The 25,022-nt window shown below is 43.4% G+C and overlaps 1 protein-coding gene and 1 long non-coding RNA gene across 12 annotated transcripts in view; one reads left to right on the forward strand and one right to left on the reverse strand.

The window, feature by feature from the left end:
• gria3a (glutamate receptor, ionotropic, AMPA 3a) overlaps nt 1-25,022 on the forward strand; it is a 129,979-nt gene that overhangs the window by 30,045 nt on the left and 74,912 nt on the right. For 10 of the 11 annotated variants that reach the window (XR_008060877.1, XM_035782468.2, XM_052457974.1 and 7 more), the window contains exon 3: nt 13,431-13,670. Coding sequence is in view for 10 of the 11 variants with exons in the window: in XM_035782468.2 (XP_035638361.1) it covers nt 13,431-13,670 (240 nt within the window). In the remaining variant the exon portion in view is untranslated. Of the gene's footprint in view, nt 1-11,990; nt 12,135-13,430; nt 13,671-25,022 lie in introns of those variants that run through there. The other variant, XM_052457975.1, reaches the window with a different exon arrangement.
• On the reverse strand, nt 9,630-11,777 carry LOC127906315 (uncharacterized). Its single transcript, XR_008060878.1, has 2 exons — nt 11,638-11,777; nt 9,630-11,522 (listed from the first exon to the last, which is right to left on the reverse strand). It is a non-coding gene; the product is annotated as an uncharacterized LOC127906315 (long non-coding RNA).

The raw sequence follows: 25,022 nt of genomic DNA on the forward strand, positions 1-25,022 counted from the left end.
ATGTCTTTCATCTATTTGTATTTTTGGGGCATGTTTTGAGCTGTTGGGAGTTGTTTTTCTGTTATTTTATATTGCTTTGCCTAACTTAAAATAGTGTGTGTAGTATACGTATGTGTCAGCGTGTCCATGCATCTGTGTGTGTGTGTCCGCATGTGTGTTCAGCAGCTGTTGTGCGCTGTGCTCTACTCTATCTTGTCCCTGAACATGTGGCCCTTGGACAGGTATTCCCATGGTGATTAGAGCCTAACCCCAGGCCCCTGGCCTGTCTCTCACCCAGGATGCCTTTCTGAAGGAGGGTGAGGTACCTCCAGTCAGCAGTCAACACTCTCCCCCTTGCTGGCTCCCAACACCTACACTAGAATACAGCCAGCCCAGTGCCACTACTGAAGTTGTTGGTCTTAGGCAGCTTTAGAATAACCTCACCATCAGGCAACAACATGTCTAATCAGCCATTGTTCCAGAGGGTGATGCAGTTGTCCATAGTAAAGCCCACATCCACTGTCTGTTGGCCCTCAGACCCAGGAGGGCGGCCTCAGCAATGTCATAGAGCCTTGGTATGCCTTAATTAGCCCGTATCTCCCTCTTACTGCTCTATTTAGTCACATAAATGGGGGATTGATTTTCTGGCTGCCTTACTGATGCATCTGGTGTTACCGTAGCTGGGCAAGGTCAGCAGCAGCAACTTCAAGAGAAAGCCTGTTGGTTCTGTTCTGTTAGCCTCTCCTCTCCTCCCCTGCCTTCAGTGATAGCAGCTAGCTAGCACTTAAATAATTCACTTTGCAGGCAGGTTGCCTGGGCTTTGCAGTGCACAGCGTTGATACAGCTTCGTCCTCACCTCACTGAGTGGTATGTAAGACTCACAGTCGATCCACCAGCTGCCTGTAGGGGAGACCTTCTGAAGTGCAAATCACCAGGTTTCTGGAAAACATGATTGAACGCTGGGGCCACTGGGACCGCGCCAACCACCCATTACGTGTAATGAGTTGTCGAGAGGGGGAGCAACAGAGGGATGGAGAGATGGAGCTGGATATAGAGAGAGACTGTCTGTCATTTAGTAAGGAACGACAGTCTCAGACAGTGAGGAGGCTAAATAGAAGAGAGGAGAGAGGGGGAAGAAAGTATGTCAGAGAATACTTAGAGAAAGTAAAGAGGAAAGAAGTGAAGGGATTTTTCATTCATGTCTGTGTTAATAATGCACCTCTGTGGTGTTATTTTGAGCAGAGGTGCACAGAGCTGTGAGTGTATAGAACAGAGCTGTGAGTGTATAGAACAGAGCTGTGAGTGTATAGAACAGAGCTGTGAGTGTATAGAACAGAGCTGTGAGTGTATAGAACAGAGCTGTGAGCGTATAGAACAGAGCTGTGAGCGTATAGAACAGAGCTGTGAGCGTATAGAACAGAGCTGTGAGCGTATAGAACAGAGCTGTGAGCGTATAGAACAGAGCTGTGAGCGTATAGAACAGAGCTGTGAGCGTATAGAACAGAGCTGTGAGCGTATAGAACAGAGCTGTGAGCGTATAGAACAGAGCTGTGAGTGTATAGAACAGAGCTGTGAGCGTATAGAACAGAGCTGTGAGTGTATAGAACAGAGCTGTGAGTGTATAGAACAGAGCTGTGAGTGTATAGAACAGAGCTGTGAGCGTATAGAACAGAGCTGTGAGCGTATAGAACAGAGCTGTGAGCGTATAGAACAGAGCTGTGAGTGTATAGAACAGAGCTGTGAGTGTATAGAACAGAGCTGTGAGTGTATAGAACAGAGCTGTGAGTGTATAGAACAGAGCTGTGAGTGTATAGAACAGCGCTGTGAGTGTATAGAACAGAGCTGTGAGCGTATAGAACAGAGCTGTGAGTGTATAGAACAGAGCTGTGAGTGTATAGAACAGAGCTGTGAGTGTATAGAACAGAGCTGTGAGTGTATAGAACAGAGCTGTGAGTGTATAGAACAGAGCTGTGAGTGTATAGAACAGAGCTGTGAGTGTATAGAACAGAGCTGTGAGCGTATAGAACAGAGCTGTGAGTGTATAGAACAGAGCTGTGAGCGTATAGAACAGAGCTGTGAGCGTATAGAACAGAGCTGTGAGTGTATAGAACAGAGCTGTGAGTGTATAGAACAGAGCTGTGAGCGTATAGAACAGAGCTGTGAGTGTATAGAACAGAGCTGTGAGCGTATAGAACAGAGCTGTGAGCGTATAGAACAGAGCTGTGAGTGTATAGAACAGAGCTGTGAGTGAAAATAGAACAGAGCTGTGAGTGTATAGAACAGAGCTGTGAGTGTATAGAACAGAGCTGTGAGTGTATAGAACAGAGCTGTGAGTGAAAATAGAACAGAGCTGTGAGTGTATAGAACAGAGCTGTGAGCGTATAGAACAGAGCTGTGAGTGTATAGAACAGAGCTGTGAGTGAAAATAGAACAGAGCTGTGAGTGTATAGAACAGAGCTGTGAGTGTATAGAACAGAGCTGTGAGTGTATAGAACAGAGCTGTGAGTGTATAGAACAGAGCTGTGAGTGAAAATAGAACAGCGCTGTGAGTGTATAGAACAGAGCTGTGAGTGTATAGAACAGAGCTGTGAGTGTATAGAACAGAGCTGTGAGTGTATAGAATAGAGCTGTGAGTGTATAGAACAGAGCTGTGAGTGTATAGAACAGAGCTGTGAGTGTATAGAACAGAGCTGTGAGCGTATAGAACAGAGCTGTGAGCGTATAGAACAGAGCTGTGAGCGTATAGAACAGAGCTGTGAGTGTATAGAACAGAGCTGTGAGCGTATAGAACAGAGCTGTGAGTGTATAGAACAGAGCTGTGAGTGTATAGAACAGAGCTGTGAGTGAAAATAGAACAGAGCTGTGAGTGTATAGAACAGAGCTGTGAGTGTATAGAACAGAGCTGTGAGTGTATAGAACAGAGCTGTGAGTGTATAGAACAGAGCTGTGAGTGTATAGAACTGAGCTGTGAGCGTATAGAACAGAGCTGTGAGTGTATAGAACAGAGCTGTGAGTGTATAGAACAGAGCTGTGAGTGAAAATAGAAAAGAGCTGTGAGTGTATAGAACAGAGCTGTGAGTGTATAGAACAGAGCTGTGAGTGTATAGAACAGAGCTGTGAGTGTATAGAACAGAGCTGTGAGTGTATAGAACTGAGCTGTGAGCGTATAGAACAGAGCTGTGAGCGTATAGAACAGAGCTGTGAGTGAAAATAGAACAGAGCTGTGAGTGTATAGAACAGAGCTGTGAGTGTATAGAACAGAGCTGTGAGTGAAAATAGAACAGAGCTGTGAGTGTATAGAACAGAGCTGTGAGTGAAAATAGAACAGAGCTGTGAGTGTATAGAACAGAGCTGTGAGTGAAAATAGAACAGAGCTGTGAGCGTATAGAACAGAGCTGTGAGTGTATAGAACAGAGCTGTGAGTGTATAGAACAGAGCTGTGAGTGTATAGAACAGAGCTGTGAGTGTATAGAACTGAGCTGTGAGCGTATAGAACAGAGCTGTGAGCGTATAGAACAGAGCTGTGAGTGTATAGAACAGAGCTGTGAGTGTATAGAACAGAGCTGTGAGTGAAAATAGAACAGCGCTGTGAGTGTATAGAACAGAGCTGTGAGTGTATAGAACAGAGCTGTGAGTGTATAGAACAGAGCTGTGAGTGTATAGAACAGAGCTGTGAGTGTATAGAATAGAGCTGTGAGTGTATAGAACAGAGCTGTGAGTGTATAGAACAGAGCTGTGAGTGTATAGAACAGAGCTGTGAGCGTATAGAACAGAGCTGTGAGCGTATAGAACAGAGCTGTGAGCGTATAGAACAGAGCTGTGAGTGTATAGAACAGAGCTGTGAGCGTATAGAACAGAGCTGTGAGTGTATAGAACAGAGCTGTGAGTGTATAGAACAGAGCTGTGAGTGTATAGAACAGAGCTGTGAGTGTATAGAACTGAGCTGTGAGCGTATAGAACAGAGCTGTGAGCATATAGAACAGAGCTGTGAGTGAAAATAGAACAGAGCTGTGAGCGTATAGAACAGAGCTGTGAGTGTATAGAACAGAGCTGTGAGTGTATAGAACAGAGCTGTGAGCATATAGAACAGAGCTGTGAGTGAAAATAGAACAGAGCTGTGAGCGTATAGAACAGAGCTGTGAGTGTATAGAACAGAGCTGTGAGCGTATAGAACAGAGCTGTGAGTGTATAGAACAGAGCTGTGAGCGTATAGAACAGAGCTGTGAGCGTATAGAACAGAGCTGTGAGTGTATAGAACAGAGCTGTGAGTGTATAGAACAGAGCTGTGAGTGAAAATAGAACAGTATAACAGTGCCTGTGGTTTTTATTCTAGGCGTGAAGATATTTCATATTTCAATTATTTAACCTTTATATTGAATGGTGATACAAAGGTCTCTTTTCCAGACGAGCCCTGTACAGCACCACAATACACATCAAAATACAATAAACACATTAAACTACACATTCATATACACATTAAAATACACTTTATTATACACAACAATACACAAAAGGCAAAACACAATTATAAAAAACTGTCACATTATTCAGCAAAAAAGGTCCCCTTAACAACTGTCTGAAATGCCCTAAACCTAGAGGCATGTCTAGACGATATTAAACTACACTGATAACTCGTGCTTGGCTGCCTAATGTATAGGTGTCCCCATAATATTTAAATTGAGGAAGTGTTATCATTATTATTATTTTAGCAATCGGTGGTAGAAGACCCTCCTAATAAAAATGCCCCCCATCCTGCTGATTTGAGCTGATGAACAGTATTTGCGCTTGAGGTTATGGGTGCTTTATAAATTCGCTCTAGCTATCTACTCCGATTTCAGAGCACTCTTGTCTGAGGGTGCCAGAGCGCAGAATAACTGATGAATTTACGAACGGGGTCATTAAAAAAAAGCGTAGTTAAATTGTTGCCAGCAGCACAGTTGCAGTCACCAACGCTCCGGATAACACGAAAACAGTCTAACCAGCTCTGCTAGGGCGAGTAAATTGGTCAGAGTGAGGTGTCATTTGTGTCTGGAAGTAGATAGCAAGCAAGCCAACGTTTGGCAGTTATCTTGGGTGATTGACTGTCGTTGTTTGGTCAGAACGCTCGGATCATCTCTACTCCTCGGCCAGAGCGTTCAGTGTGAACGCTCCGAGAGCGAAACTCTTTGAATTTACAAACGGGCAATCTGACAACAAGGCTCTGAATTTACAAACGGGCAATCTGACAACAAGGCTCTGAATTTACAAACGGGCAATCTGACAACAAGGCTCTGAATTTACAAACGGGCAATCTGACAACAACGCCCTGAATTTACAAACGGGAAATCGGACAACAACGCTCTGAATTTACAAACGGGCAATCTGACAACAACGCTCTGAATTTACAAACGGGCAATCTGACAACAACGCCCTGAATTTACAAACGGGCAATCTGACAACAACGCTCTGAATTTACAAACGGGCAATCTGACAACAACGCTCTGAATTTACAAACGGGCAATCTGACAACAACGCCCTGAATTTACAAACGGGCAATCTGACAACAACGCTCTGAATTTACAAACGGGCAATCTGACAACAACGCTCTGAATTTACAAACGGGCAATCTGACAACAACGCTCTGAATTTACAAACGGGCAATCTGACAACAACGCTCTGAATTTACAAACGGGAAATCTGACAACAACGCCCTGAATTTACAAACGGGCAATCTGACAACAACGCTCTGAATTTACAAACGGGCAATCTGACAACAACGCTCTGAATTTACAAACGGGCAATCTGACAACAACGCCCTGAATTTACAAACGGGCAATCTGACAACAACGCCCTGAATTTACAAACGGGCAATCTGACAACAACGCTCTGAATTTACAAACGGGCAATCTGACAACAACGCCCTGAATTTACAAACGGGCAATCTGACAACAACGCCCTGAATTTACAAACGGGCAATCTGACAACAACGCTCTGAATTTACAAACTGGCAATCTGACAACAACGCTCTGAATTTACAAACGGGCAATCTGACAACAACGCTCTGAATTTACAAACGGGCAATCTGACAACAACGCCCTGAATTTACAAACGGGCAATCTGACAACAACGCCCTGAATTTACAAAGGGGCAATCTGACAACAACGCTCTGAATTTACAAACGGGCAATCTGACAACAACGCTCTGAATTTACAAACGGGCAATCTGACAACAACGCTCTGAATTTACAAACGGGCAATCTGACAACAACGCCCTGAATTTACAAACGGGCAATCTGACAACAACGCCCTGAATTTACAAACGGGCAATCTGACAACAACGCCCTGAATTTACAAACGGGCAATCTGACAACAACGCTCTGAATTTACAAACGGGCAATCTGACAACAACGCTCTGAATTTACAAATGGGCAATCTGACAACAACGCTCTGAATTTACAAACGGGCAATCTGACAACAACGCTCTGAATTTACAAAAGGGAAATCTGACAACAACGCCCTGAATTTACAAACAGGCAATCTGACAACAACGCTCTGAATTTACAAATGGGCAATCTGACAACGCTCTGAATTTACAAACGGGCAATCTGACAACAACGCTCTGAATTTACAAACGGGCAATCTGACAACAACGCTCTGAATTTACAAACGGGCAATCTGACAACGCTCTGAATTTACAAACGGGCAATCTGACAACAACGCTCTGAATTTACAAACGGGCAATCTGACAACGCTCTGAATTTACAAACGGGCAATCTGACAACAACGCTCTGAATTTACAAACGGGCAATCTGACAACGCTCTGAATTTACAAACGGGCAATCTGACAACAATGCTCTGAATTTACAAACGGGCAATCTGACAACAACGCTCTGAATTTACAAACGGGCAATCTGACAACAACGCTCTGAATTTACAAACGGGCAATCTGACAACAACGCTCTGAATTTACAAACGGGCAATCTGACAACGCTCTGAATTTACAAACGGGAAATCTGACAACAACGCTCTGAATTTACAAACGGGCAATCTGACAACAACGCTCTGAATTTACAAACGGGCAATCTGACAACGCTCTGAATTTACAAACGGGCAATCTGACAACGCTCTGAATTTACAAACGGGCAATCTGACAACAACGCTCTGAATTTACAAACGGGCAATCTGACAACGCTCTGAATTTACAAACGGGCAATCTGACAACAACGCTCTGAATTTACAAACGGGCAATCTGACAACAACGCTCTGAATTTACAAACGGGCAATCTGACAACAACGCCTGAATTTACAAACAGGCAATCTGACAACAACGCCCTGAATTTACAAAGGGGCAATCTGACAACAACGCTCTGAATTTACAAACGGGCAATCTGACAACAACGCTCTGAATTTACAAACGGGCAATCTGACAACAACGCTCTGAATTTACAAACGGGCAATCTGACAACAACGCCCTGAATTTACAAACGGGCAATCTGACAACAACGCCCTGAATTTACAAACGGGCAATCTGACAACAACGCCCTGAATTTACAAACGGGCAATCTGACAACAACGCTCTGAATTTACAAACGGGCAATCTGACAACAACGCTCTGAATTTACAAACGGGCAATCTGACAACAACGCTCTGAATTTACAAACGGGCAATCTGACAACAACGCTCTGAATTTACAAACGGGAAATCTGACAACAACGCCCTGAATTTACAAACAGGCAATCTGACAACAACGCTCTGAATTTACAAACGGGCAATCTGACAACGCTCTGAATTTACAAACGGGCAATCTGACAACAACGCTCTGAATTTACAAACGGGCAATCTGACAACAACGCTCTGAATTTACAAACGGGCAATCTGACAACGCTCTGAATTTACAAACGGGCAATCTGACAACAACGCTCTGAATTTACAAACGGGCAATCTGACAACGCTCTGAATTTACAAACGGGCAATCTGACAACAACGCTCTGAATTTACAAACGGGCAATCTGACAACGCTCTGAATTTACAAACGGGCAATCTGACAACAATGCTCTGAATTTACAAACGGGCAATCTGACAACAACGCTCTGAATTTACAAACGGGCAATCTGACAACAACGCTCTGAATTTACAAACGGGCAATCTGACAACAACGCTCTGAATTTACAAACGGGCAATCTGACAACGCTCTGAATTTACAAACGGGAAATCTGACAACAACGCTCTGAATTTACAAACGGGCAATCTGACAACAACGCACAACGCTCTGAATTTACAAACGGGCAATCTGACAACGCTCTGAATTTACAAACGGGCAATCTGACAACAACGCTCTGAATTTACAAACGGGCAATCTGACAACAACGCTCTGAATTTACAAACGGGCAATCTGACAACAACGCCCTGAATTTACAAACAGGCAATCACCCTATGGATGAGAAAGTGAACCTGCCATTTCCCCAAAAAGTTTTGCTCATTGGGGAATCGGGGATTCCCTGCCCTGCGATCTATTGCCTAGAACATCAACAGCCAGGGTTTCATTAAATAAGCTATAGGTACAATACTTTTTATTGCACATTTAGGCCTAATTAAACCGACGCATTTGGCGATGTTCAACTTCAATTCACTGACACAATGGATAATAGTTTAGCCATACACATTGATAGCCTAATCTATACTTTTGGTGAGTTTATGAGCATTGCGAGATACAGGTTATATTGCCTATGCGCACTGTTACGACTGTCTGCCTGCCTGTCTCTCCCTCGCTGGGTCGCCTGTTCTTTCTGTTCGCGAGTGTGTGTTCAGTCTTCGGTCTGTTGCGTATAGAATAGTTTACGGTAGCCTATTACACATTGATAGCCCCTACTTATTGAAATTGTAAGCCATGAAATGGCAAGATACAGCTTTTGTTTACCGGTGCACAGTTCTGATTCTGTCTGCCTGCTGTCGGTCTTGCCTACCTACGTATGGCTGTGCCCCTCCCCTCTCTTTCCCTCACTAGTTTGCTCTTCTTTGTTGTGAAAGATGTGAGTTTGTTGTCTTGGAAGTTAAAATAACTACTCAGTATCTTCCGTTGCAATCGAGGAGGAGATTTGAAGGGCAAGGAGACAAGGAATCGATTCTTCTCCACCGCTAAGCATATGCAGTCAGGAGCGGATGAGAGGAGAAAATGTGCGTCTTAAAAAATATATTATTTGGTATTTCTTTTTTGATATTCAAACGATTATAATGGTGACTGTAGGAGCGATTGCCATCATTTTGTGTACTAATCTGCAGCTAGGCCATAGTACAGAAAAGGAGCGCAACTTTCACTGGGAATATCCCCCACATTCTGAAATTGCATTGTGCCACCCCCCCGTTTTATAGTAGGAATGTGCCTAATATTTGTTATAATAATAAATGTAAAAAATGTTCTCCCCACTTCTAAGACCAAATTTGCGCCCCTGGTACAGTATGCATTAATAGCATGGAAAATGAAAACATTTTTTTAAATGTAAATTGAAAATCAATGCTTTAGAAGGGAATTCCATCTTTTATCACCAGAGCCTGGCTCCCTTGGTATGCAGTGGAGACAAAGTATTTGTCTTGAATCCAAATCCATAGACTTGGAATTGGTAGTCTTTAAAAATAATTGTGTGTCTCAGTTGCATGTGTGTATTATTCAATATACACTATATACAAAAGTTTGTTGACACCCCTTCAAATTAGTGAATTTGGCTATTTCAGCCACACCCGTTGATGACAGGTGTATAAAATCGAGCACACATCCATGCAATCTCCATAGACAAACTTTGGCAGTAGAGTGGCCTTACTGAAGAGCTCAGTGACTTTCAATGTGGCACCGTCATAGGATGCCACCTTTCCAGTTCGTGAAATTTCTGCCCTGCGAGAGCTGTCCCGGTCAACTGTAAGTGCTGTGAAGTGGAAACGTCTAGAAGCAACAATGACTCAGCCGAAAAATGGTAGGCCACACAAGCTCACAGAACGGGACCAACTGTAAAGTTTGGTGGAAGGAGGAATAATGGTCTGGGGATGTTTTTCATGGTTCGGTCTAGGCCCCTTAGTTCCAGTGAAGGGAAATCTTAATGCTACATCATACAAAGACATTCTAGATGATTCTGTGCCTCCAACTTTGTGGCAACAGTTTTGGGAAGGCCCTTTTCTCTTTCAGCACGGCAATGCCTCTGTGCACAGAGCGAGGTCCATACAGAAATGGTTTGTCGATATCGATGTGGAAGAACTTGACTGGCCTGCACAGAGCCCTGATCTCAACCCCATCGAACACCTTTGGGATGAATTGGAACTCTGACAGCGAGCCAGGCATAATCGCACAACATCAGTGCCCGACCTCACTAATACTCTCGTGGCTGACTGGAAGCAATGTTCCAACATCTAGTGGAAAGCCTTCCCAGAAGAGTGGAGGCTGTTATTGCAGCAAAGGGGGGACCAACTCCATATGAATGCCCATGATTTTAGAATGAGATGTTCAACGAGCAGTCGTCCACATACTGTTGGCCACGTAGTGTACTTTTGGTCATGTAGTGTATCAGGTCTTTGAGCTGAGTGTGTGTGTGTGTGTGTGTGTGTGTGTGTGTGTGTGTGTGTGTGTGTGTGTGTGTGAGTATGTGTCTTATCGACATGGTTGTTTCAATGCAGACGGTGGGCTGGCTTTGAGAGAGACTGTAATAAATGATGGTTCTAGCAGTGCATGGGAATCTGCCTGTCTCCAACGCCACAACAAAGGGAGTAGAACCCATTCAATTAAAAAAGGTCCTTCAAGTCTGCAGAAAAAAACAGGGGAAAGAATATGATTTGAATATGAAACAATGCCACAACAGCCTCATGTTGAGTCCTGCCACGTCCCGTGGTTTCAGCCTCATCTGTCGCTAGTTATACCATGCAGATGTAATGCGTTAGCTTCACAAAGACACCTGCTGTAGCAGTCATTAGTCTGGTGTTGCCCCTGGCCCCAGAACAAATACACATTCATCTGATATGTGCACATACCAAAGGAAAAGGCCATGAATGGATGATAGGATGATAGATGGATAGATGGTTGAATTGAAGCATGATAGATGTGTAGAGAAATGTGTGGATGTTTGAGTGAATGGTTAGCTTGATGGAGGAATGACGCTGAGATGCCTTTAAACCAGTGTTGTATAACATGCAGCATTGAACTTGAAAATAATACTTGAAGATTACAGAACCGCAAAATTATTCAGGTGTGCCTCCAGACTTTGAAATAAGCCTGTTCTCTTTTTACCAATCCATTCCAAATGTCAGTCTTTATAGTTTTATGCAGTATCTATGCTGTGTTTTTTTGAAGTTTTCAAGAGGTTTACTTGAGGTTTAGGCCCCTATTGATTCCATAAGCTCTAGAGCACTGCATTCCTTTTCAATGATTATTTCTTTCATTTTCTACTTTTGCCGGTCAGTCAGGTGAAGAGAGGAGAGGAGTACACTCCACGGAGGACAAAGCGCTTGAGGGATCAGCCAGATGGTGTGGCACAGTAGAGTTGTTATTCAGGGTTCACAAACATCCATTCCACTTACAACTAACATCTATAGGAGAGAGAGAGAGAGGCAGGGTCACGGGAGCTTGTTTAAAACCTTTTGTACAGTCACGAGTGGAATGTTCACTCATTTGTTTTGTACAAATCAAATCAAATATTTATACCTTGTTAGACCAAGTATCCAGTGTGTTTATAGCCAGAGCGGTTTTCATCAGTCCCACATATGGCTCTAGATAGCAGTATAAACTGATTTGTAACAAGCTGCTGCGACCAGTGAGCACAGTGTCACGCTGGCAACGACAACGGCCTCGAAGATGTTCACCGGAACGCAGTGCCGGTCGATCAGTTGCAGCTGCCGAAGTTACGTCGGCGTCGGATGGACCAGTAGCAGTGGCGTCAGATGGCCCGGTTGTGGCGGCTTCTTACGGGCCAGTTGTGGCTGCTGAAGTTGCGTCGTCGGACGGACCCGTTGTGGCGACGTTGGACGACCCAGTTGCAGCTGCCGAAGTTGTGGAGGCGCCAGACGGACCAATCTCAGCGTTGTCAGACGGACCCGACGACGTCTACCTAAGTATCGGCGGCGTGGGACGGACCGGTCATAGCGTCGCCGTACGGGCCATTCCCGCTGTCTCCCTCAATGGTCGATTATTCTGTCACGCAGGTATGAAGAAATTCGGGAGACAAATGTAGGAATGTGTAATAGTTTTTTAAAATTAAGCCCCAAATTACGGCGTGCTGTGTAAAGGCACAGGGACGAAGACCAAACAACCACGTAACAAAAACACAGGGTTGGAACCCCCCAAAAAGAGCGAGTAGTACCTCGAATAAATAACACACACGCACAAGTATTAACACACGGGAAGAGACCCGTAAATCCACAAGGGCACGAAAGCCCAAAACACACCAACGGACACTGTAACAATAATCGACAAGACCATGGAAACCAAAGGGCACATATACAAATACTAATCAGTGGGAATAGGGGACAAGTGTGCGTGATGAAAGTTCCGGAGGGATCTGTGATTCACAATCTAATGCTGCAACGCCTGTCTGCGTCCTGCATGGTGGAAGGAGGTATTTGTCTCTTAAGAGCAGTGACCAGTGCACTGATTTCCCCCATTAGTTCTATTAGTTGTAGTTGATTAACCAAGCAGATAGGTTGACTCCAAGGAGAAGTGAAGGGCACAGAGAGGCAGAAAGCATTGCCATGGGAACGCACATCCCACACAGCTGTCCTTTATTCTGAATGGTCACCATTTATTTCCCTATTTAGATTAATGCCTGTTTAAATGAATTAGACAGTTCATTTTCTACACATTAAATGTGATTTCCCCTGAATTCTCTATTACTCCACCATGACAACTATTTTGTACAATATTCTGAATTATCCATTCTGTCTCTCTCTCTGATTGGTAGCTATTATTTTGAGATCTGACCATGTCTGTCAGGGCTTGGTGTTATGTTCTATGGCTGCCGGGAGAGATTTGGTTCTGTTGGACTGTGTGTGTGGTTGACTGTGTTCTGACCCTCACCTGGATATCTGAATGTGGGAAGAAATGCCTGGAGGCTTGGTTGACTTTGATTTTACCCTCATTTTACCCTCACCTAACTGTACTGTCTGTATTTTATATCCAGTGCTGTGTAATGACGGTGCTGTCTGTATTTTATATCCAGTGCTCTGTACTGACGGTGCTGTCTGTATTTTATATCCAGTGCTGTGTACTGACGGTGCTGTCTGTATTTTATATCCAGTGCTGTGTACTGACGGTGCTGTCTGTATTTTATATCCAGTGCTGTGTACTGACGGTGCTGTCTGACTGTTTGGTTGACTGTGTTCTGAGTTCTGTCCCTCACCTGAGCTTACTCAAACCGACTGCCTGTCTGTTTGTATTTCTAGGCTGACTATGTTCTGACCCAAAGCTGACTGTTCGGTCTGTCTGTCTGTCTGTTTCTCCAGTCTGCTCCCAGTTCTCCAGAGGAGTGTACGCCATCTTCGGCTTCTACGACCAGAAGTCCATGAACACGCTGACCTCGTTCTGTGGGGCTCTACACACGTCCTTTATCACACCCAGCTTCCCCGCCGATGCCGACGTGCAGTTTGTCATCCAGATGAGGCCTCCTCTCCGGGGAGTTGTCCTCAGCCTGCTGGCCCACTACAAGTGGGAGAAGTTTGTCTACCTCTATGACACCGAGAGAGGTAAGAGACAGCCTGTCTAACAGTCAGACAGCCTTCCATCCACACACAATGGAATGCTGCATATAGAAAAGGGTCTCTGTGGTTAACCCTTAGCCTGGCTTCTTTATTTGTCTACCTCTATGACACTTGGAGATAAGAGCTAAGAGACAGCCGCCTAACAGACTGACGGACTGACAGCCTGACACAAATGAGACACTGTACTATATACAGTATACATGCTCTCTGGTTAACCCATAGCCTGACTTACATTTTTTTGTGTTCAGTATATCATGAGAGAAATATGTCTATTTGATATTGTTAGACCCATCAGACGAGCTCATTTTTGATTTCAGGTTCTGTGCTAAGTGATAATCCAGATTGACTGACTGGAAAAAGAAGAGGTGCTCCTCTCTCCTCACATCACGTTAAACCATGAAGTATTTCATTATTTCCCCTCAGTGTGGAAATCCTTTCCCCAGTTCTCATTCCAAGAGTGGTCTATCTAAGACCTTTAAATCTGGGCCTGTAATGATGCCAAAGTGCTTTAGTGTCTGGGAGGAGGTTGAATGCTGCTTGGCTTCCACAGGGCTCTGTCTGCTTCCGTAAATGAGTCCAAGACAGGTACTGTTATGTGTTCTTGTCGCTGTGACTGTTGATGTGCTGTAGTGTAACTCTGAGGAGATCCCTCCATCTGTACGGTACCAGCCTCTAATCCTCTGAATAGAATTTACACTCTAATTGGATTATATAAAGAACGAGCTACAACACACCGTGACTTTTACATGTCCTTCATGCACCCCCCAGCTCTCTTCTCCGCTGTACCCCAGCAGCAGCCGTGGGCTGACGAAGGGAGCTAGCGGAGGTCTCCATCCTGCTCTGTGAAGGTCAACATCTGGAGAGTTCAGCTTTAAGACAGAACACTAATGACACTCCAATCTGTCAGAGTAGGATATTCCTGGTCCTGGACCAGGCTACTGTACTGTAAAGCTGGCTGTAGAGAGGGAGAGACAAACTGTACTGGACCAGGCTACTGTACTGGACCAGGCTACTGTACTGTAAGGCTGGCTGTAGAGAGGGAGAGACAAACTGTACTAGACCAGGCTACTGTACTGTAAGGCTTGCTGTAGAGAGATACATACTGTACTGGACCAGGCTACTGTACTGTAAGGCTTGCTGTAGAGAGAGACATACTGTATTGGACCAGGCTACTGTACTGTAAGGCTGGCTGTAGAGAGGGAGAGACATACTGTACTGGACCAGGCTACTGTACTGTAAGGCTGGCTGTAGAGGGAGACATACTTTACTGTAAGGCTGGCTGTAGAGAAGGAGAGACAAACTGTACTGGACCAGGCTACTGTACTGGACCAGGCTGGCTGTAGAGAGATACATACTGTACTGGACCAGGCTACTGTACTGTAAGGCTGGCTGTAGAGAGATACATACTGTACTGGACCAGGCTACTGTACTGTAAGGCTGGCTGTAGAGAGGGAGAGACAAACTGTACTGGACCAGGCTACTGTACTGTAAGGCTGGCTGTAGAGAGATACATACTGTACTGGACCAGGCTACTGTACTGTAAGGCTGGCTGTAGAGAGATACATACTGTACTGGACCAGGCTACTGTACTGTAAGGCTGGCTGTAGAGAGGGAGAGACAAACTGTACTGGACCAGGCTACTGTTGGAGCAGGTATTCTGTTTACAATACCAAGTTCTTGCTGTAATTAGAAACTGGGGATAGGACAAAATGCAGAGGCTGACAGTTCCACAACGTTTCTCACTTGTGTAAACCAACCATTTACTATTCATCATAGTGTAAAACTATAGTGTATGTCCTCTGTCGACCATTTCCAGTTTTTCCTCTGGCCGAGGGAGATCTTAGTTGCCTTTATCCTCTCTGGCCCATGAGAGGTTAGTATAACCAAATGTTGAGCTTTTAAGAAATAATTAGAGTTCTAAAAAATATTAGATCACATTTGGGCTAAAATACATTCTGCCCTTTTGTACATGTATTTTTGAATGGTCTGGCGATGGTGAGAGATATTCACTGTATTGTGATTGTGTACTGGTTTTATATACAGTAGAGTGTATTCAAAGTGCTGTTGAGTCTACGTCGAGACAGCTTTATTACAGTGCTTTGTAGAGGTTTACTTGCTGGTTTACCTTACAATATACATACGTCTGTAGCACAGTTGGTAGAGCATGGCGCTTGTAACGCCAGGGTAGTGGGTTCGATATAACTTTGGTGCTTTATCCATCATCTCATCCAACCATGTTGTGCATCGTTCAACTAGAAAAAGACTGCTCACTTCTAACCCATTTTTCCCACTGTCGTTTATTTAAAAAATGCTTGTCTTTTTAAATCTTCCCTCTCCATCAGCACAGCAACCTAATTGAGATGTTAGTAGCTAACACCCTTTCCTTATGTTGTTCCAGATGTTTTATCCCTTCCTAAACCATGTTAAGACAGTGCCAATTGCTTTGAAATTGGGGGCCTCATGTCAGAAGCATGGACACGGGCCATGTGTCTCAGTGTCTGTGTGTCTGCGGCAGGCCGTACCAGCGGATAATTGCTTGGCTGCTGTGGTGGAGGAAAGGTGATTACGAGGTTTATTGTCTCTCCCGGGCAAAATCAACCTTCCTCCATGTGCCTCCTGATTCACCCAACAGCTCTCCTTGACTTATGGAGGCCCTTCCACCTCCTGTGTCTGGATCAGATCGCAACCATCTGTAACATACTCCCATTTCCACAGAATGACATGAAACAGTAAAGAAAACAAAAATGGGTAAAAACTCCATCCTGCCAGACGGATAACAGGAGAGAAGAGCCCTATCAACTCACTGTGGTATTTTGTGTCATAGGAAATAGATTTTTGGAAAAGCAATAGATGAAGCTTTTTTGGGGATCTTTGGCCTGCAGCAACATTGGCTGCTTTAGCCACTGTAGTTTGGAGTCTTACCCCACATGCTGTGCTGTGCATGCCTTACCTACAGCTTGTGTTTGCTCTGAGGCAAGAAAGGCTAGAGAGCCCTCCTGCTCCTCCTGTTCATAGCACCCCTCACTGTTCTGTTCCCCACATGGATTGGGAGATGTTGTTTCGGCTTTACAGTGATCACCACCCATCTAAATTCCACATGTTCTAAAAGGACATACTAAATGCCATATTACTATTAGGTACACTGATATTGACTCCCTGTTACAACTACAAGAGGGAGCCATTTTAAATTGGGAAGGCTCTTAAATTCGGAGGCAGGAGCAATGTCTGCTTGTATTGACATCCCGTGACAGAGTATGATAGCATTAGGGCACTAAAGCAGAGAAGAATTCCAGTGGGATGATTTCTCCATCACTGATGACAAAGCCACCAAACACACCTGGACACTCAAAAAAAGAGACAGAGAAATATATATGACTCTAGTCCCTTTTTCTTCACAAAAAGCATGAAAATGGGAATAGTAATGGATGCAAACTACAGTCTCCTGGATCGCAGTGAGGTGAACCCTATCATGACTGAAAGTCTTGCTCAGGTTCTGAGACACTGTGTTGTAATAGGAAGATTTGTTACTGTGTCAAGGTACAATAACATAGGAATCTCCTGCTTGCAAAATAAACACCCAAAGATTTCGACCCTGCCTTCACTGTCCATGGAGCTTTTGATTTCCAATGTGATTTGGCCCCTTAGTGAGAGTCTCTCACACCGGCAGTCATGTTCTCCTCTTTCAACCTCTGTATCACATCGATTCCACCTCGCCATCATGCTGGAAATACTTACAATATCCTGTCTCCATAATTGTGTTGAATCTGAATCACATTGAATAGGATTTTCCTATTGAATCATTGAAGAGTGTTTTGAGGTCTTTACCACTAGTTCCTGTTAACAGAAATGGGAGTTCAGTTAGTATACCTGCCAGGTGCTTGAAGAACACCTCAAGTCCTTTAACAATAATCATTCAAAAAGGAGAATGTGTTTGAATGGAATTAATTTGTGCCTTTGAATTATAGCTAGATCCTGTTAGTGTTTGCATTTGGGTCAAATCCTTCAGGTAGCCTTCCACAATCTTCCCACAGTAAGTTGGGTGAATTCTGGTCCATTCGTCCTAACAGAGCTGGTGTAACTGAGTCAGGTTTGTAGGCCTCCTTGCTCACACACGCTTTTTCAGTTCTGCCCACACATTTTCTATAGGATTGAGGTCAGGGCTTCGTGATGGCCACTCCAATACCTTGACTTTGATGTCCTTAAGCCATTTTGCCACAACTTTGGAAGTATGCTTGGGGTCATTGTCCATTTGGAAGGTCCATTTGCAACCAAGCTTTAACTTCCTGACTGATGTCTTGAGATGTTGCTTCAATATATCCACATAATTTTCCTGTCTCATGATGCCATCTATTTTGTGAAGTGCACCAGTCCCTCCTGCAGCAAAGCAACCCCCACAACATGATGCTGCCATCCCCGTGCTTCACGGTTGGGATGGTGTTCTTTGGCTTGCAAGCCTCCCCCTTTTTCCTCTTAACATACTGATGGTCATTATGGCCAAACAGTTCTATTTTGTTTCATCATACCAAAGGACAGTTCTCCAAAAAGTACGATCTTTGTCCCAATGTGCAGTTGCAAACCGTAGTCTGGCTTTTATATGGCGATTTTGGAGCAGGGGTTTCTTCCTTGCTGAGCGGCCTTGCAGGTTATGTCGATATAGGACTCGTTTTACTGTGGATATAGATACTTTTGTACCTGTTTCCTCCAGCATCTTCACAAGGTCCTTTGCTGTTGTTCTGGGATTGATATGCACTTTTCGCACCAAAGTATGTTCATTTCTAGGAGACAGAATGCGTCTCCTTCCTGAGTGGTATGGCGGCTGCGTGGTCCCATGGTGATTATACTTTCGTACTCTTGTTTGTACAGATGAACGTGGTACCTTCAGGCATTTAGAAATTTCTCCCAAGGATGAAGCAGACTTGTGGAGGTCAACAGTTTTATTTCTGAGGTCTTGGCTGATTTCTTTTGATTTTCCCTTGATGTCAAGCAAAGAGGCACTGAATTTGAAGGTAGGCCTTGAAATACATCCACACGTAAACCTCCAATTGTGTCAATTAGCTTATCAGAAGCTTCTAAAGCCATGACATACTTTTCTGGATTTTTCCAAGCTGTTTAAAGGCACATTCAACTTAGTGTATGTAAACTTCTGACCCACTGGAATTGTGATACAGTTGAATTGTGAAATAATCTGTCTGTAAACAATTGTTGGACAAATTACTTGTGTCAATCACAAAGTAGATGTCCTAACCCACTTGCCAAAACTATAGTTTGTTAACAAGAAATGTGTGGAGTGGTTGAGAAAAAGAGTTTTAATGACTCCAACCTAAGTTTATGTAAACTTCCGACTTCAACTGTATCTTGTTGAATGTGCCATAGAGCGCATTCATTTTTAATATGAGAAATCAAATCCTTTTCATATAATATCCACAAGCAGACAGACACACACTCATGTGAGAGCGGTCTACTTTCTGTTTGTCAGTTATTTTATGTGATTAACGGGAAAGAATGTGTATTTATATTTTACTGCCTGCATAAATACTGTAATATTAACTGACTGCCCCTTTCTTGTAGGATATAGGGCTTTGTAATAAACCTTTTGTTTCCTTGCTTTGGATTCATCTTATGAAATCATTTTAACCAAAGTCTACAAACTAACAGGCAAAAGGACAGTTTTTCTCTGGTCCCTATGTTACCCCTGACACTCGGTGAAGGTAGGGGTTGAGGTGGAAAATTGCATTTGTATGGAGTAAAATCACAGCTCCCCTGCTATATGCCTCACTGGCTTCCTCTCTGCAAGGAAACATCTGATTAATTGCACAGTGCTAAATGGTTGCGTTCAGCAGTCAGGCACAGGCTCATTAACACAGTGTGGGTGAGAGAGAGAGCGAGAGAGAGAGACGACGTGGCACAAACCTGCTGCTTCACTCCCTCTCCTCTCCATCTCCGTGAGCTCTCTACATCACCTTCGCTTCCAGCCCAGCCCGGGCCTCTCCGCACAAATCAATGAGCACAGGCAGCCTGCTGTGGCTAAACGCTGTTTATCTCTTCTTCCCCATCACTGGCTCTGCCTGCCGTCTGCGTGGTCCCTCTCTCCCGCACTCATTAGCTCTGTCTTGGGACTCCAAGACTTCAGTTGGCTTTTAACATCTCTAAGTCAAGTCCTTATTCTCTATGGGACCTGTGTGTCTCTCTCTGGGGGGCCCAACCTGATGCGGAACATGGAGAACATTGGGTCGGCCCAATTTGGAGCTCTGTATCCTTGGAGAGCTCTGTGATGCCTAACAAATCCTCTTTGAATCCCCAATTGTATTAACTTTAGAGATAGATGATACAAACTGGGTCTGTTGACTGCAAAGCTTTAGATAAACTGCAACTTGATGGAAGTACTGTACAGTGTGTTTTAAACAAGGAATGGTCAGTCAGAGTATGAGATGAAGGTAAAAGTGGGGTGGTGTGTTGCAGTGTGTGGATGGGTATACTGGGTGGGTGGGTGTACTGTATGGGTGTATGTTGATCTTATTGTTTGTGTTTTGTAAGGCTCTCTCTGTGTGCGTGCACTGTGGAATGACCTCATTGATGAAAAGCGATGACTCATAGAGCATTCACAGCAGAGAGTCTGTAGCTGGGGCATCTGTTCTCCCCGAGTGCCTCTGCTCTCCCCTCTGAACAAAACCAAGCCTGCCCACCTTCCTGCCAGAGGCCCCAAATGGTCACCATGTGTCCAGGCACATTCAAGCATGTAGAGGTAGTGGAATGGGAGGAAAATGGTGGTTTGTGGTGTGCTGCAGACCACATAGAATAGTATAATACTTGGCTACAATATTGTGCCACAACACACTGTTGCGGTGTGCTGCATATTCAGGATTAAAATGTGTTAATTATGATTATAGACTGTGTTATAGCTTCTTTTTTAATCTAGCTTTGACATTTCCTCTTAGGAAATACAGTATGGTATGCAGGTATGCAGGGTGGTATACCAGCAGCATACTACCCTGCATACCACTGCTGGCTTGCTTCTGAAGCTAAGTAGGGTTGGTCCTGGTCAGTTCCTGGATGGGAGACCAGATGCTGCTGGAAGTGGTGTTGGAGGGCCAGTAGGAGGCACTCTTTCCTCTGGTCTAAAAAATTGTCCCAATGCCCCATGGCAGCGATTGGGGACACTGCCCTGTGTAGGGTGCTGTATTTCAGATGGGACGTTAAATGGGTGTCCTGGCTCTCTGAGGTCATTAAAGATCCCATGGCACTTATCGTAAGAGTAGGGGTGTTAACCCCGGTGTGCTGGCTAAATTCCCAATCTGGCCCTCAAACCATCACAGTCACCTAATAATCCCCAGTTTACAATTGGCTCATTCATCCCCCTCCTCTCCCCTGTAACTGTTCCCCAGGTCGTTGCTGCAAATGAGAACATGTTCTCAGTCAACTTACCTGATAAAATAACAGATAAATAAACAGTATCAGGAGGTGCAGGTTAGTAGAGGGAGAAAGGGAGCTTGTTAGGAGTAAATTGTTCTGGTTTGGATATCACATTGATTTCTGTATGTTGAGGCTGACTATTTTGCACTCTTGATGCATTTTGAACTCAATCGTGAAGCACAGAGACAAATGAGGAACAGTTATCATGCTGTTTCGGAGTGATAAACAAATGACAAGGATGTAGAGGGAACTAACAGTAAAAATTAAGTGTCCCAATATAGAATCACAGGAGTCCATAGTGTTGCTATAATAATAGCATTTACACCAGATATATCAGAGTCCTCCATAATGTGACACACACCAATTCTACATTCCCATTATTTATCTGGGACCACATTTAGAGTGTGTTAAATGTGTATTTGTATTTATTTGTTAGGGGGTAGATCAACTTTAATATTGCAGATAGATTATGTCTTCCATCAATACAATTGTCCGCACAATTTCCAATCCCCCATATATATTTTTGTAAATGTACAGTACCAGTCAAAGGTTTGGACACACCTACTCATCCAAGGGTTTTTCTTTATTTCTACTATTAACTGCATTGTAGAATAATAGTGAAGACATCAACACTATGAAATAACACATATGGAATCATGTAGTAACCAAAAAATTGTTAAACAAATTAAAATATATTTTAGATTTCAGAGCCACCCTTTGTCTTGATGACAGCTTTGCACACTCTTGTGTTTTTTGGACCAAGCAAGTTTCTTCTTCTTATTGGTGTCCTTTAGTAGTGGTTTCGTTGCAGCAATTTGACCATGAAGACCTGATTCACACAGTCTCCTCTGAACCGTTGAAATGTGTCTTTTACTTGAACTCTGTGAAGCATTTATTTGGCCTGCAATTTCTAAGGCTGGTAACTCTAATGAACTCATCCTCTGCAGCAGAGGTAACTCTGGGTCTTCCTTTCCTGTGGCGGTCCTCATGAGAGCCAGTTTCATCATAGCGTTGGATGGTTTTTGCGAATGCACTTGAAGAAACTTGAAAAGTTCTTGAAATTTTCCGCATTGACTCACTTTCATGTCTTAATTAAAGTAATGATGGACTATCATTTCTCTTTGCTTGTTTGAGTGGTCTTGCCATAATATGGACTTGGTCTTTTACCAAATAGGGCTATCTTCTGTATACCACCACTACCTTGTCACAACACAACTGATTGGATCAAATGCATTAAGAAGAAAATACATTCCACAAATGAATTTTTAACAAGACATACAAGAGTTACCTGCCAAGAGTGTGCAAAGCTGTCTTCAAGGCAAAGGGTGGCTACTTTGAAAAATCTCAAATATAAAATATATTTTTGGTTACTACAGTACATGATTCCATATGTGTTATTTCATAGTTTTGATATCTTCACTATTATTCTTCAATGTAGAAAATATTTAAAAAATAAAGTTTAATCCGGGAATGAGTAGGTGTGTCCAAACTTTTGACTGGTACTATATATGTAATATATACAATTGAAGTCGAAAGTTTAGTTTGGAGTCATTAAAACCTGTTTTTCAACCACTCCACCAATATCTTGTTAACAAACTATAGCTTTGTCAAGTCGGTTAGGACATCTACTTTGTGCATGACACAAGTACTTTGTCCAACAATTGTTTACAGACAGATTATTTCACTTATAATTCACTGTATCACAATTCCAGTGGGTCAGAAGTTTACATACACTAAGTTGACTGTGCCTTTAAACAGCTTAGAAAAGTCCACAAAATGTAATCTAAAATGGTTGAATAAGTTTCCTGAAACAATAGATATTATATTCCTTCTCTTTTAGCCAGATAAATACTGATCATCTTTTCTTATTATCTGCAAAGCCATTACAATTGCACTACACTATCATACAGGCAGTAACAAGGCACTATCCAAAAGGCCCTAGTGTTGTCGCACCTTGACTATTGTTCAGTAGTGTGGTCAGATGACACAAAAAAGGACTTAGGGAAATTGCAATTGGCACAGAACAGGGAAGCACGTCTGGCCCTTGGATGTACACAGAGAGCTAATATTAATAATATGCATGTCAATCTCTCCTGGCTGAAAGTGGAGGAGAGATTGACTTCTTCACTACTTGTATTATTGAGAGGTTTTTACATATTGAATGGCACACAGCTCGGACACCCATGCATACCCCACAAGACATGCCACAAGAGGTCTCTTCATAGTCCAGAACAGGCTATGGGAGGTGCACAGTACTACATAGAGCCATGACAACATGGAACTCTATTCAAGTAACTGATGCAAACAGTCAAATTAGATTTATAAAACAGATTAAAAAACACCTTATGGAACAGCGGGGACTGTGAAGCAACACAAACAGGCACAGACATATGCATACACACACACACGATAACATACACACACACATACACATGGATTTAGTACCCTAGATGGTGGTGGTGGAGCAGGTGCCTGAGGCCACACAGTGTTTTGTGAAATCTGAATGTATTGTAATGTTTTTAAAATTGTATAAACAGCCTTAATTTTTCTGGACCCCAGGAATAGTAGCTTCTGCCTTGGATTCATAATAAATACTAATACAAATACAAAAATCATCACAAGCATCAGTCTTTCTGACTGGTCTGTACTCATCTTTCTTTAAGCAGCTAGTATTTCCGACTGGTCTGTACTCATCTTTCTTTAAGCAGCTAGTATTTCCGACTGGTCTGTACTCATCTTTCTTTAAGCAGCTAGTATTTCCGACTGGTCTGTACTCATCTTTCTTTAAGCAGCTAGTATTTCAGCACTGGGCTGAAACAGCTCCTACTAACACTGCTTCCAATGCTGCAGCCTTGTGTGGTTCAGTGCCATTTTCAGATATTTTTTCCCCCTGCTTTTCCCTGCTCCCTGTTCTAAGTTGCTAATATTTCAGAACCTTGGACAGTTCCACTCTATACTACTGGCTCTGACTGCAGAAACCAGTATTTCAGCACTGGACAGTTCTCTTTTCTCTACTGCTTGCTTGGTTGGTGCTGTGACTGCCCCTACGGCTGCTGCTGCTGCTGCTGCTGGGGAAAAATAAAGAAATCAATACACAGGATGCAGACAGAAATAGTGTTTCAGAGAGAAAAGAAAACCAGCACAAGTCACTGACCTTAAAATGTCATGTATGCATACCTTTAACATCGACATGTAATGTGACTCATTTCAGTATTATCCTAGGTATGTAATTGTTCAATATTTAAAATGTGTTGGTATTTAAACCCCATTGTTATATAGCCTTTGTATCTCTGACAGAATAAGTCCCTTGTATTTGTATCCTGTGCTATCATAGTATGTGGAAAAACTGACATTAGGAGACAAATGTACACACATCCATTCTAAACAAAAGCAAGAGAGGAGCCCAGGAGCAAGAGGCTTATAATGGCCAGGATGAGTCTCTCTCTCATTTTCTCTCTCTCCTCAGCTGACTGCACTAGTCTCAGCTGCTCGCAGGAGAAATAGCAGAAATTTCAATAGCATAAAAAACATTGTGGAGGCGTAGCCTGGGGAAAATAATGGAGGAGTCAGCAAACCCTTTGTGCCTCTGCAGCTCAACCAAATATGATTTACTTTATGAATTCTAAACATCTCCTAAGGAGATCCACAGTCTGTCACATCTAATCTGGCCTGACCATGTGACTTAAAATGGCATAATAATGAACTGGGTGACTAATAGAAGTTGCCCCTGCTTTATTACACACTGTTTTGTTTATACCGTCCTCTGCTCACTTGTCTCTGGCCACTGGTCTCCAAAGCCTTTCATCTATTTTGGGACACAAGCTTTCAGGATAATGCATGGGCCATTTGAACAGTGGTCTTTCTGCATTATGAAAGACTTAATATGCTGTGTTCGGTACATGGTTTGCCCAAGATGAAAGGCCATTT

This window comes from Oncorhynchus keta, chromosome 12 (genome assembly GCF_023373465.1).
Source record: "Oncorhynchus keta strain PuntledgeMale-10-30-2019 chromosome 12, Oket_V2, whole genome shotgun sequence".
Classification (NCBI taxonomy): Eukaryota; Metazoa; Chordata; class Actinopteri; order Salmoniformes; family Salmonidae; genus Oncorhynchus; species Oncorhynchus keta.